This window comes from Lipotes vexillifer, unplaced genomic scaffold (genome assembly GCF_000442215.2).
Source record: "Lipotes vexillifer unplaced genomic scaffold, Lipotes_vexillifer_v1.1 scaffold59, whole genome shotgun sequence".
Lineage (NCBI taxonomy): Eukaryota > Metazoa > Chordata > Mammalia > Artiodactyla > Lipotidae > Lipotes > Lipotes vexillifer.
The window spans coordinates 2524172-2538254 of NW_006791208.1; the positions used below are offsets into that span (position 1 = coordinate 2524172).

At 56.9% G+C, this 14083-nt stretch overlaps 1 protein-coding gene across 1 annotated transcript in view; it reads right to left on the bottom strand.

Annotated features, from left to right (window-relative positions):
• ZCCHC24 (zinc finger CCHC-type containing 24) overlaps positions 1–14060 on the bottom strand; it is a 59273-nt gene extending 45213 nt beyond the window's left edge. Inside the window, exons 1-2 of the mRNA XM_007464210.1 lie at positions 13815–14060; positions 929–1129 (exon numbers count right to left, since the gene is read on the bottom strand). Of these exons, the coding sequence (XP_007464272.1) occupies positions 929–1129; positions 13815–14060 (447 nt within the window). The remainder of the gene's footprint in view (positions 1–928; positions 1130–13814) is intronic.
• Between the last annotated feature and the right edge of the window lie 23 nt (positions 14061–14083).

Consider the following 14083-nt stretch of genomic DNA (forward strand, 5'->3'; position numbering starts at 1 on the left):
TCGGCAATCGACCTCGACCTCCCGCCGGTCCTGGAGGGACCCAGCCCTGCCCAGCCACACCCTCGGCTGCCAACATCTGGAGGGCAAGACTACACGGATTTTCTGAGTTTCCAGGATTCCATTTCCATTACGCGTACAAAATAAAAGTAGTACCATGTTCTAAAAACAGTGGAAAGTATGAAAAAACAATAGGGAGAAAAAAATCACTGATAATCTCGTATGGTGTTTAACACAACTCTTAACCTCTCTCTCCCCAGGATTCCAAAGCCATGTCGGTCAGAGAGTCAGGGTCGCCTGGTGAGTGGGGTCTGCCCCCCGGACCCCCACCCTGTCGTGGCAAAGCACCGGGTGAGAGATGGGGCTGCTCCTGAAGCCTCGGTCTCCCAACCCCCTTCCCACCCCAAGGGAGCGACACCCAGCCCACGGTGCCCGAGGCCTTCACCTAGACCTATCTCGGGGGCACAGGGCGCGGGCAGGGCGCCCCCTCCCCCTCACGGGAGCAGGCTGCAGAGGAGGCAGAGAAGGGGGCCTGGGGGAGGGGGACGCACATCTGGATCCCTGGCCCAGAGCCCACATTCCTTCCCTGTGAGGGGGAGGCTGTGGGCTCTCGGGAGGGCTGTGAAGATGCTGCTGGCCCCCTCCTGCCCCACGGTAACAGGACCCACCTCGGCAGGACGACTGGGGGGACTCGAAGGCCCAGAACCTCATTCTAGGGTCCCCCACCCAGATTGCTGACTGGCCAGTGCAGCACCAAGCTGGGGGCTCTGTCCTGTCCATACCAGCCAGCCTGCCTCAGAAAAACCAGAGGGGACAAAAAGGTGGCGACCAGCAGCCACGGGGCCAGGCGCTCGCCGAAGGGGCCCTGGGGGGACTCAGGGCCCACAGGTCAGCAGGGGCCCTGAGCCCCGCCGGGGCTGGGCTGCCTTACCTGGGGGCAGTCCTTGATGTAGTGTCCTTTGTTGAAACACAGGTGGCACAGGTAGTTGGGCGGGGGCCGCTTGCTGGGCTTGCGGGTCTCAGAGGTGAGGGTCAGTTCGGAGAAGTGCTCGGTGAGGGAGCTGAGGCCATCGGCGATGTTGTTGAGGGAGCCGTAGGGCGAGGCGCTCTTATACACGCTGCTGCTCAGCGCCTGCAGGGGACAGAGGCTGTGAGGGCTCTGGAGGCCTGGCCACTTACGGCGCTGTGGCCTCCTGGGAACCTCCGCAGGCCCGTACACACACACGGACACGCACACGCGCGCGCGCGCGCACACACACACACACACACACAGACGAATTCATAGTGACCCTTCAGCCGCCTGAGGGCTCCAGCTTCCTGGAGGCTGCATTCAAGTCCTACCTCTAGTTGTGCAACTACGGACAAGCCAGTTAACCACTCGGGGCCTCAGTGGCCCCATCCGGTAAATGGGAATAACGATAGCTACCTCCAAGGGTTTCTATGAGCCTAACGTGAGGCCAAGAATGTAAAGCCCTTTATTTCCTGCCGGGCCCTGAGGACGCACTCAGTATATGGGGATGGTGATGACGATGATCATAGCTCTCTACACACTGCCAGGGGTAAGACGTATGGCACAAAGCAACCTGTTAGAGCCGGGGCTCTGCCACGTCCTAGTGGGGTGACTTGAGACATCAGCTCGCAGCATTGTTTCCATAGTACAGAGGAGGAGACTGAAGTCCAGCATTTTGCCTGGTCTCCTGCAGCCCCAGGCCTGTGCGCACTGTGTTCCGGGGAGCCCTCGTCCCGGCCCAGGCCAGGTCTCTGGAAGCCCGGGGAGGAAGCGGCCCACCTCTCTCACCTCTCCCACCTCCAGTTGACAGGAACCAGATGTCTTGCCTGGCTTCAAAGTAGACGCGGCCCAGGCCCCCTCCTGGTGTATACAGCTTCTATTTATAGGAGTCACGGGCTCTGGGCGGCCGGGCACACTGGAATTTAGCAAAGGTGGGGCCTGCGGTGAGGCTGGCAGGGAATGGCCGTGGGCCCCTCTCCTGGGGCCAGGCCAAGGCTGGAAAGAGGCAGCTTCCCCAGGAGGCTGATGACATACCTGGGCACAGGGCTTGGGCACACCTGGCCCCAGCTAAGGTGCCCGAGAACCCCAGCAGTGAACTACAGACCTTGGGGAGCCTTGTTGGAGAGACAACACAGCCCTGTTCTTGGGGGTCCCCAGGCTCACAGGGGACGAGAGCCACCGAGAGGAAGTTGCCTCAGGCTCTCTTACAAAGATGGGACAGAAGGAGCCCAGGGTAGGGACAGTGCTTTCTGTGTCCCCTCAGTGTGGGAAGGGAGGGAGGTGAGCTGAGAGCTGGCCCCAGGGGATTAGATACCCCTGGTCCAACCAGGACAGATCCCACCCCTCACACATGTACGCCTCTGGGGGTCTGGCACTCCTCCCTAGAGGACACAGCCCTCACTCTTCTTGGCTCCCTGGACACCCTGCTATGTGACCCCGGGCCAGCCCTTTCCCTCTCTGGGCCTCTGTTCTCTCCCATGTAGGTTTAGACCACAGCCTGGGATCTGGAAGGAAAGACAGAGACACCACATCCAGGGCAGCCAGGCCCAACACACAGTCAGTTTGCAGTGACTGGGCATTGAACTCAAAGGGTCCTAATGACTATTTCTTCTCTACCACTGCCCAGGGCTACTGTGAAAGATCCCACACAAACCTGCATCAAGTCTCAGGGCAACTCTCCAGCTCTTAGATAGCCCCAGATGGTCCATCCTGAAAGGCAGAGGGTCCCCCATCCCTGGAGCTATGCGAGCCAAGACTGGACAACCTTAAAGGATGTGGGGAAGGTCCCAAAGGAAGTGGGATTAGATGATAATAGTAACATATACTGAGCACTTTAATGTCCCTGGTGCTGGAAACTTTACACGCGTTAAGATAGCTGACGCTCACCACAGCCCTATGAGCCACTGTCCCCATTCTACAGATTGGATGAGTGTGTCCAACCCTGTATTGAATGGCCTGGGACACTTTTAACAAATACAGTTTTCTGGGCCCCACCTCAGACCTACCAAAGCAGCCACCTAGGAATGAGGGCCCCAAATCTACTGCATTGTTTCATTGCAGTAAAATATACATTACATAAAACCTACCCTTTCAACAATTTTTAAGTGTGCAGTTCAGTGGCATTAAGTACATTCACATCCTTTATCGCACAACCCTCACCAGAACCCATCTCCAGAAATTTTTCATTATTCCAAACTGAAACTCTGTCCCTGTTAAACACTAACTCCCCGAAGCCCAAGTCTGCATTTTAAAGCTCCCCTGGGGCAGCTCAGGTACAACCTGTCCAGTCCTACCTGGCCTCGGGAGCACCTGGACCTTCCAGCTATCAAGGTCTCTCCTTAGCTTGTCTCTAGACCTCTCCCCACCAGAACTGGTCTGGGGGAGGGCAGTATTGCCCCAGACTCCCAGAGAAAAGTTCATCCAAACAAGAAACTTGAGGCTCCAAATGGTGTGACTCACCCTCATGGCTGGGAAATGCAAGTTCACAAATAACAACCCTCTTATTTTTTTTCTCTTTTCTTTTCTTTTCTTTTTTTTTTTTTTTCTGGATAAGACTTAAGCAAGTCCACAGGAATCAGGGCTGTTTTGGCAGCAACTTGTCAAGAGGAAGGGGAAGTTTGGTGGGTGCCAGAAGAGCACTAATTACACCCTGAAAAAAACCTCTCCCCCATCTTGTGGCCACACACCCATGCCCACGAGTGGCCCTGTGGGTATCCCTGGGCAGCCAGAGGCCTCCGAGCAGGTTGTCCTCTCCCCGGCAGCTTGACATCCCCCCCCATAGCCTCAGACGGGGCACAGCTTTGCCCCTCAGGAGGGTCACACAGGCAGCTGCGGGTCAGAGAAGCGAGGCCAGAGCTCCCCTCATGGCCGACCAGTGTGCTCCGGCCTGGCCCTCACGGGCGCTCCTTCCCCCCGCCACCGTTCAAGACGACACCACGAAAGGATGAAAGGCGGAACAGTCAACCGACCCAACCTCACTCTCAAGTTCCAATGGAGAAACTGAGGCCCAGCGAGGCCCGGGGGCACAGACCAGAGCACACAGCCAGACCTAAGGGCCAGGAGTCCTGCTTGCTGGCCGGCTGGACAGGCAGGTGGGGCAGCAAGCTGTTTCCTCTCCGAAGCTCCAAGGAGCTCGGGCCATGGAGGTGAAAGGCAAGTTGGTCTCTCGGACATTTCCACGGCCTGTGGGGACTGGCCAGAGCAGAGGCCAGGACACACAGAGCTCCCTCCCTCTGTCTGTGGAGCCGGGGCCCTGGCCTTTTGGGTTTCCCACGTGTGAAATGTAACATGGACCAGGGAAGGAGGGCAAACTTGATGATTTCTGCCAGCCTGCTTCTTCAAGGTCCAGATTCCAGGTACTGAAAGATGCCCCCAGAGCCTGGTCCACAGAGGGCACTTCATCCACGAGGTCACCACCTCTCCCAAGTCCTGCCGTCTGTAGCTGGAGGGCAAGGCTGGGCAGGGCTCCCCTTCATCAGTCAGCCCCTAACTCTGCAACAACGAAGCTGCTCCCCTTACTGTCCCACCAGCAACCGCTTTTTTCCCTCCAGGCCTGCACTTGCTGTCCACCCCTGGGATGCCCACTCTGGGTCCAAAGCCCTGCAGGACCGGGCTCTTGGCCATGGCTCTAACTCTAGTGGTGTGGCCTTGAACCCACCCCTTCTTCTTTCTCAGGCCTGGGCGCCAAGGGGCGGTGTGAAAAGCACAGGTTCAGGTGCTACTGAGGCCCCACTGGCCACAGAGTCCCCGGCCCCCTCCAGGGGCCTCCCGACCTCCCGGCCATAGCCCTGCGCTGTAGGCTGGGGTGGGGACCACCCTGTGACTCCCCTGCCCTTGCCTGAAGGGGCTCTGATGTCTCTCTCTAACCTCTTTACACGGTGATACCTCCTCATCTCTCCACAAGGCTGGACATCCCCGAAGGCAAAGATTCTGCCACCCTCCGTTGCCCCAGAGACCAGACTGTTTCTGCTGTTCCCCACGCCCATGACTGTCCGGTGTGCAATAATCACAGGCAGGAAGGGAGCTCCACTTGACAGATGAGGGTATGGATGCCCCAACACCTCGAAGGATTTAGGCCAGGGTCTCTGAGTTCCCACGGACTAAGGCTGAGGGTGATTTCACCTCAGATGTAGCTGCTCTGGGCAGTGGTTGTGGGCAGCCCCACTAGTGTGTGGCTCTGGGTTATCTGCGCCCAAATCACCAGCCTGGGGGAAGAAACCACCCCTCCTTCCTCCCTGGGTCAGCGACCCCAGCAGCTAGTGGGAAGCGTGGGATCCTTATGCCACATGTGGGGAACAAAGCATCAGATTCCTATCCATTGCTGGAACTCCTCCAAGGTTCTGGCTTGGCTGTTGGAAAAGATTAGATGGGAAGATACTACACTTTATTCTCATCCTACTTGTGTTAGATACTTGACTGGATCCCTTCCCTTTCTTAGTCTCATCCCTGGCAAGGACACTCTGGATGGGCCTTATTGGTCCTATTTTATAGAACTGGAAACTGAGGCTCAGCGAGGCTGTGTAACTTGCCCAAGGAAGCACAGCCAGCATGTGGCTGAGAGGAGAGTCACGCACAGATCTGTTGGCCTGCTGTATTTCAGCCCCCGAGTGGCCTCCAAGGCTTGGCTTCCCCTACGGGAAGGGGACCCAGAGTAAAACACCTGGCGTGGACCATCCTCCTTGGCACAGAGGCCCTGTGACGTCACATTGCCAAGCCCCTCAGCCCTGGCAAGATGAGGCACCAGCTTCTCTGGGCTGCTTGAGGGGCCTGGGCCCCGGGGTTGGTGGTTCTGTTGAGGGGTTGGGGATACATAAGTGGAGATGTCCAGGGCTGACTCGACCTGACAAGATGTGCTCCCCCTTGGCTGCCCCCGCCCCAGGACAGAAACAGGGCACAGTGGGAGCGGGGGGAGGCAGGAGTTAGGGCAGGTGGGCAGAAGCTTCCGAGGGCAGCCCAGAGGGAGAAGCAATGGGTGCAAGAAGAGAAGAGGGGCAGCGGCAGAGGCGGGGGCAGCCCGGCAGGGAAGGGCATGGCAGTGGCAGTGGGCAGCGTCCAAGGAGGTCTGTCCGAAGCTGAGTCCTGCTGCCCCTGGGCCTGAGACGGCCCTGGAGGAGGAATTCTCTGGTCCTAGTCTCAGCTCTGTGGGGGCTCTTTCATCAGTTGAACAACTGCTTTCTTATCCCCAAAGCCACCCCCATACACACACACAGACACGCGCACACACACACACACATGCACACACATACACACCCACACTCCTCTCCTTGGGACAAGAAACCATTCATCTCACAAATGAGTCTACCCCTTCTCCAAAGAGACCCGCTGGGGTCTATCTGGGGCTCCGGCCCGCAGGGTCAAACACAAACACATCCTATACACACAAGCAGGGGCGGATGTGGGCTGGGCTCAGGGACAGAAGGAGACAGCCATTGTCAAGGCTGGAGCTGGCCGATGGGAGAGTGAAGCCACACCTGGACCGAGGGTTTCCCTAGCCACCTAGCAGACCCCAGCTCTGCTCCTGTTTCCAAGGTCCAAAGCTGACCTGTGGGCCAAGAAGGTGGCAGGGTTGACCGTGACAGAGGTGGCAATCCCCCAACTCGGGACCCCCAAGGGCACCGTTGCCTCCTAGAGGCCCATTCACCCAGGGCATGCAAAACACAATTCCCTGGACACAGCCAGAGCTTGATGGGAGATTCAGATTTAAATAAGCAGGCTGTGCTCTTCTTGGTAGGGGGAGTTGGGAGAGAGAAATGGGGAGAGAAAGGACCAGGGGATGCAGGAGCACAGTGGCAGCAGGACACAGCAGAACAGACACAGGGGAGGCTCCCCGTCCCCGCTCAGTCCCTCCTGCTCCCCCCCAGGTCACCACTCACTCGGTAGGTGTTCACGTTTTACAACCATGTGCCTGCTGCCCAGCTACAGCATAAGCACTGGGGACCAAGCTGCCTCTCGCTTCTAGAATATATTCACTACATCAAAGCAGAAAGCATGGATCCAAGAACTCGAGGACTAGAGGTCCCTAAGATTTAGCCAGTCTGGGGCGCCACTGAGGCTTGCAGCTCCTACAGTAGGGGGCCTGGATTGGGGATCCACTGTTGACATGATCCCCTTGAAATTACACGCAAATGCGAGTTCTGCGTGTGCACGTACTTGTGTGCTATGTGCATGGCACTGAGGAGAGGAATTCGAGCTGCTTTCAGATTCTCAAAGAGGTCCATAGCCAAAGAAGGCCAAGAGATGTTAGCATACCTAAGCTTCTGCTGGGACCCTATCTCTAGGGATAGGGTTTCATGACTCCCAAGTCATCTCTTTAAAATTTACCAAGCAATCCATAAACACTTCTTCTGTGCAATAAAACAAGAGGCTCAGAGACTAGGAAAGCATTCACAATAGTCACAAGTCTGGGGAAGGAAGAGGAGGAGAGAGTCCAAGTCATCCATCCACCCATCCACCTAGTGAACGTTAACCGAGCACCTAGTCTGTCCCAGGCACTGACTAAGCATCGGATGCTGTGATTACGAAGTGGAAAAAGACAGGATTCCTATTCTCAGAGTGTTGAAATGTAGCTACGGAGACAGACACATATGGTACATATTTCACGGAAATACCGATTGTTAAGACATGCTTTACCAGAAGGATGTACCACTCATCTGTCATGGGACACGGAAGCTGGAGGGAGGTGTGCTCCCCATGACAGCCAGGTAAAGCCTTCAGAGAACAGACATCCACTGGTGCCGTAAAGAAGTAAGTTGGAATCTGTCAGTTACACAGGGACAGTCAATAGCATTAGAAGCAGTAGCAGCAACGGCAAGTGCAAGAGCTTAGAGGAATGGGAGTGCTTGGTGTTCTCAGAAACCTCAAGTGGACCAGTATGGCTACAACACCTGGGACTTCCCTGGTGGTCCGGTGGTTAAGAATCTGCCTTCCAATGTAGGCGACGCGGGTTCAATCCCTGGTCAGGGAACTAAGATCCCGCATGCCACGGGGCAACTAAGCCCGCACATGCCACAACTACTGAGCCCACGCACCACGACTAGAGAGAAGCCTGTGCGCCACAACTGGAGAGAAGCCCGAGGGCCACAACGAAGAGCCCGCACACTGCAACAAAAGATCCCGCGTGCTGGGCTTCCCTGGTGGCGCAGTGGTTGGGAGTCCGCCTGCCGATGCAGGGGACGCGGGTTCGTGCCCCGGGGGATGCGGGTTCAATCCCTGGTCAGGGAACTGAGATCCCACATGTCACAGGGGAACTAAGCCTGTGCGCTCTAGAGCCTGAGTGCCACAACTAGAGAGCCCACGTGCTGCAACTCCTGAGCCTGTGCACTCTGGAGCCTGCATTCCACAACTAGAGAGCCCGTGAAGCGCAAGTACTGAGCCCGCGTGCTCTAGGGCCCCCACACAACGACTAGGAAGAAGCCCATGCACCGCAGTGAAGAGCCCACATGCTGCAACAACAAAAAAAGATCCCGCGTGCTGCAACTAAGACCTGACACAGCCAAAAACAAACAAATAAATAAATAAAAAGATTATACATCACCACCATACACACATACACATACACACATGTGCACACACACACACACACACACACATGACAGACCAAGCATCCTGAGATGTCCCTAACTCTATCTTCCTCCTCTTGAAGAGCCTTAGTTTCCCCATCTGCACAATGGGTTTGCGGCACACACTGGATGCTATGAGACAGGAGTGCTAGGAAGTGCTCAGTGTCCATCTCCTTTGCCTCTCCCAAGCCAGGCCACCCTTGGACTCACATCCCACAGAGCCCCATCCTGGAGCAAGGACATGACAGGAAACCCAGAACCCATGGCCAATGCCTATCACTCCTCAGAAGGTTTGAGATCGGGGACAGAACATCCAAGACACTGAGGCTTGACAGAACACCCTGGTTACTGCTTGCCCTGCACTGGCGTCCAGTGAATGATCCAGGTGAAAGCCAACTGCACCAGCTGGAGGAGCCACAGGGATGACTGTAGTTGGGATGGAGAAGACTGCTAGATCTAGCTCTGCCACTGTCTTGCTGGGTGACTTGCCAGGCCTGTTTTCCCTTCTGTAAAATGGGAGCCATGAAGAAAAAGATGCCAAGAATAAAACAGCACCAAGAGTAAGAGATGCTACTCAAGGGCCATCTTCTCCACAGGGCCCTTCTCTTGGTGCTGACAGTGCCTGGCTCTCGGCCGCTGCTAATTCCTTATTACTAATGCTGCCTGCTTTCCTCCCTCCCACCTGACTCAGATGGTCCACGAGGTGTGGTCTCCCCTCTGAGTCTAGGCCCGCCCAGTCAACTTAATTTGATGGAGGGAGGGTCAGACCACCTCAGCCGACAGGCCCTCGAACGATGGTCCCCCTTGCCTGACTCAGAGCTCAGCTTTCCAGGGCTGGCCAGAGGGAGCTGGGCATCCTCCCAAGCTCCCAGCTGGGTTGGAATGGCCATTCCTCCCAGGCCCTGGGGCTGCCCCCCACCACCCCACACAGACCACAAAGGCTGCTGGGTACAAATTTCAGTTCCTCAAGCCCACTCAGCCCCCGCGAGGCAAACTCCCACCCTCGAGCAGATATGTGGCTTTGTTCTACACTTCCAGGCAGCCTCTCAGCTCAGCCGCACCTGGGGAGAGCACAGTCCCTAATACCTGGGAACCTTTTAAAGCAGGACACTGTGGTCACCCCTCTATGGGTTCTAACAGCCCTGTGTGTGCCGGAGCCTGAAGCCCTGTCTGGTAAGCCTCATGAGACCTTTGCTGCTGTTCTCAAATCTCCAATGAGACCAGAGCTGCGAAGAGGAGGGTGTCCTCAGTGCTACAGAAGATAGTACTGGGACCCAGGAGGGCAACTGGGTTAACAGCTCCAGGAAGAGCCTCCTACGGTTTGAAGAAATAGGTCTGCTTTGACAGAGCATTCTCTGGGCCTGGAGATGTTCGTAACACTGGTGTGTGTTCTGTGCCAAAAATGTAATCCAGTCAAATAGGTATGCAAAATGTTAGGCTGAAGAAGAAAGGTTAGCAGGTTTTGTACTGCAGGACTTCTCAGAGCCTTTACTGTGTTAGCATGGTGTGTTTCCAAGGGAAGGACAGTATGCTATGTTTCCCAAATGTATTTGACCCCAAAGCCCTTCCCCCAACCTCCACAAAGTATCACTTGACAGTAGGGCCACATCTTCAAGCCATATCTGGCCCTGGAGAAAGAGGGAAAGAAAACAGTTGCCTTAAGCATGTGACCTGGAGTGGGACAGCTACATCTCCTTTGAGGGGGTACAGGGACTACCCAGGAGGGGCTCTCGGCGTCCCTCTGAGGCTCCTGAGAGCTAATGCTCAACATGGGGTAACTCTACTTTTCTGGAGGTGGAGTCCCACAGTCTCCACACTGCTGTGAATTTAAATTCCAAACAAAGCCTGGCAGGGAAGACCACCCCCACCCCCGCCATGCCACCCACCCCCCACTCCCTCTAAGATCTGGCTTCCTCGGATACTTGGAGAGAGACAGGAAGGGCTCAGCCAAGGGCTTCACAAGTTTTCCTCCAAAGACATATAGTTGTTGCCACAGAACAGGGGTTGAAACAGGGGTTCACAGGGCCTGGTTTCTAGACCCAGAGGCCTTTTAAAAAACTGCGCAGAGTACCTGTGTGTGCTTTGGCCTGGCAGCCTTACCACAAACTGAGAAGGAGTCCCCACAAGCATCCAAGTCGCATCCTTGTGTCTCGGATACTTGAGAGACAGGAAGGGCTCAGCCAAGGGCTTCACAAGTTTTCCTCCAAAGACATATAGTTGTTGCCACAGAACAGGGGTTGAAACAGGGGTTCACAGGGCCTGGTTTCTAGACCCAGAGGCCTTTTAAAAAACTGCGCAGAGTACCTGTGTGTGCTTTGGCCTGGCAGCCTTACCACAAACTGAGAAGGAGTCCCCACAAGCATCCAAGTCGCATCCTTGTGTCTGCTCCTGCACTTTGCCCATGAACTCTGCCATCTCCCTCTCCGCTCCCAGGGCCAGTGCTCCACTCAGAACCCTTGGCTTATCTTCAGCTTCCAGAGCTGAGGTTCCGGGGCACAATGGGCTTCTGTGCCCCCATGTCCTCACACCTCCCCCCGCCCAAAGCCCAGCTGCATTCATGGTGTTTTGCTATTGTGGTGGGAGCAGCCTGGGGTGGTGCAGGAGGGGGTGGGCCCTTGGCACAGGGACCGGTGCAGACAGGCCGTGGTCAGCGGTCAGCATGCAAGTCACATCCGCAGGCACTGCCACCAGGCCTGCCAGGCTTTGCACAGAATGGCGACGCTCCTGGGCCCCTGGGTCCCTTCGTAGAGTCCCCTCCAGCCCACACACAACTTGCTTCCTGTCCAACAAGCCCCTTGGTGGCATTCAGGTGGGGGGTATTTTTTCTTGTTCTCTCAACCAGTTGCTATTTTGGAGCCATATTAGGTCACCAGCTAAGCCCTGGACACAGGAAAGGCCTGTCCCCAGGAGCACAGCTGGGGCTTCAAGAGGGTTTAGGAGGCAAAGCGGGTGGGGGCTGAGAGCGAGTGAGTCTGAAGCCAAGAGAGTCTTCCGGAAGTCAACAGGCACAGCCTTCCAGCCCCTGCAAGGAAGCCACTGGCCCATGAGCATAGAAGAAGCCCCTCTTACCTCCCTAACCCAGCCTGTCTGTAGGCGCATCCTCTCCTGTACAGCTCTCAAATCCCATACACATCACCCTGGGGGAGAGCAGAGACTACATTTTACAGATAGGTAAACTGAGGCCCAGACAGAGACGAGGGTTCCTCCAAAGTCAGATCGTGAGTGACTTTCTTCCACCACTGCTCTAGATAACCTTTACCAGCTCCTTCTACAGTGGCCCCAGCAAAGGAATGTGCCTCTTCATGAGGACATGGACATCGAGGTAAACAGCAGTGAAGTGACAGAAGGCAGGTCTCACTGAGACTTGGGTGGGATCCTGGATGCCAGAAGTTTCCAAGAGGAGGCACAACAGCCTACCCTCACAGGGGACTCCTGATGGCCCCAAACTCCCAGGCCATCTTAGCAGAGACCCACATGGTGGAACAAAGCCACCATAGGGTGAGAACAGAGGGAAGCCAGTAGAGGCTGATTAGGGGACTCTCACTTGACCCGTGAGTCGTGGTCACCCTCCTGCCTTTGGGCTCCCACAGGACCCCCATGAAACCACCCACCCTTCACATGGGTCTGTCTTCTAATCTGGGGCTCCCACGAGACTGGCAGAATCCCCAGGGGTCCACACGGAGCTCAACAAATGTTTGGTAAGAGAACAAACAACTGACAAGGCCCGGGCACCGTCCTGCAAAGTCTCTGATCACAGAAGCCATTCCCTGAAGAGGCGGCAAAGTCTCTTACAAGAAAGAAAGATTCCCAGCCAAGAACAATTCCTCACGTGGAGAGAGTGCTTTACAGTTTACAAAGAGCTCTGGCATACAAATGCTCTCGCTTGGCACCAAATAGTGCTTTCCAGACTCATCTCCCCCAGCTATGCCTGACTAGCCCAACACAGGTCAACCAGCCCTTCTCTCTGCTGGCCTGCCATTGGCCCATCTCTAGGCCTCAGGCCAGCGATTTACATGTCCATGTCTCCCCTAGTCAATAATGGCAGAGGGGAACACATTACGGGGCCAGAAAGGGCGACCCGCTGTCTTCCCCACCTCCATCCCCAGCACACTGGTGTATACACAGGCCTTCTCCCACAAACTCTCACGTATTCTGACTCTCCCGAAACTAATTGGTGTGCCCAGGTCTAGAAGGAAAGTGCCCCTCGTGTGTGTCCTCTCCCCTGTCCCTTCCCCCTGCACTTTTGCAGAGAGAGCTGCCAGAAGGAGAGTGAGTGAAGGCCACGGAAGGGTGTCTGCAGTTCCCAAATGAGGCAGGAGTAAGTGGGAGTGGGGCCCGGGAGGAGTCCAGCCGAAGGTGGTATTCAGGAAGGCTCTGAAGACCTCTCAAAGGGGCTGGGAGGTCCTGGCAATCTGTGTATTTATCTAGCTGGGGGAAGATGCACTGCCCCTCGGATTCTGTAACTGAATCCACCCAACAGGCAGACTTTGCAACGGCAGCCGGCCCAGGTTTCTGGAGAAGGCACTGGGCAGCTGGAACCTCTCCCCCTATCTAGCCCCCCTCCCAAGAGCTCAAGAGGATTTCCCTTTCATTTCCTTCCAGGCTGGGAGGGCGGGGGACAGCGCAGTCTGTGGGGTCAGGCCCTCAAAAACCACTTCCTATGTGGCTGGGGGAGGGCGAGCGGCTGGAGGATGTATCTGGGGGTCCCTGTGTGAGAAGAGCAGAAAAATTCTCCGGGCTAGTCACTGCTCTTCAGGGTGCCCTTCGGATCGGGAACCGCCGAAGTCGGAGGGGAAAAGATTTTAGGCCGCTCCAGAGGAACTCGGAGCAGAATCCACACTCTCCGTCCCAGCCAGCGGTGGCCGAGAGGGGGATGGGGTTGGGCGTGGGAAGGACACTTGGAAGGGGCTCCCTGCACAGGCCGCGCCCCGGCTGTCTGGAGAGAATCCGGAACCCACCCTCCCAGCCGGGCCCCCCCAGTCCCCTTGGAGCAGGGCGCCCCGGGCTGGGAGAGAGGGCAGGAGGGCCCCGCCCGCGCCTGAGCAGCTCCGGGCCGGGCTCAGCTGGGAGGTGACGCGCTCCCGGCGCCCCGGGGACTTCGGGCGGCGAGTTTGGCAGAGCTGAGCGAAGCCAAGCCAAGCAGGGCCGGGCAATACGGAGCCGGGCCGGGGCCAGGCCAGGAAGAGCCGGGCAGATACGAAAAGGCCCGGCACGGTCGACTGAGGGCGGGGGCGCGCAGGGGCACCCACCTCTCCGCGCTGCAGCTGGAAGAAGCTGTTGAGATAGCTGGAGTGCAGGGGCGAGCCCAGCTGCTCTGGGCGGCCCTTGCCGAAGGCCAGCTCTGGGGGCGCGGCGCCGGCGGGTGGCTCGGGCCGGAAGGCATCGAAAGCGCTCGCCTGGTGCGTGTCCTGCAGCGACAGGTAGACCCAGTTGAGCAGCTGGGCCGGCTGGTACACCGAGGCGGCGCTCGTGTCGATGGCCGACAGCAGGCTCATTTTGCGGCGGCGGTGCCGGCCCC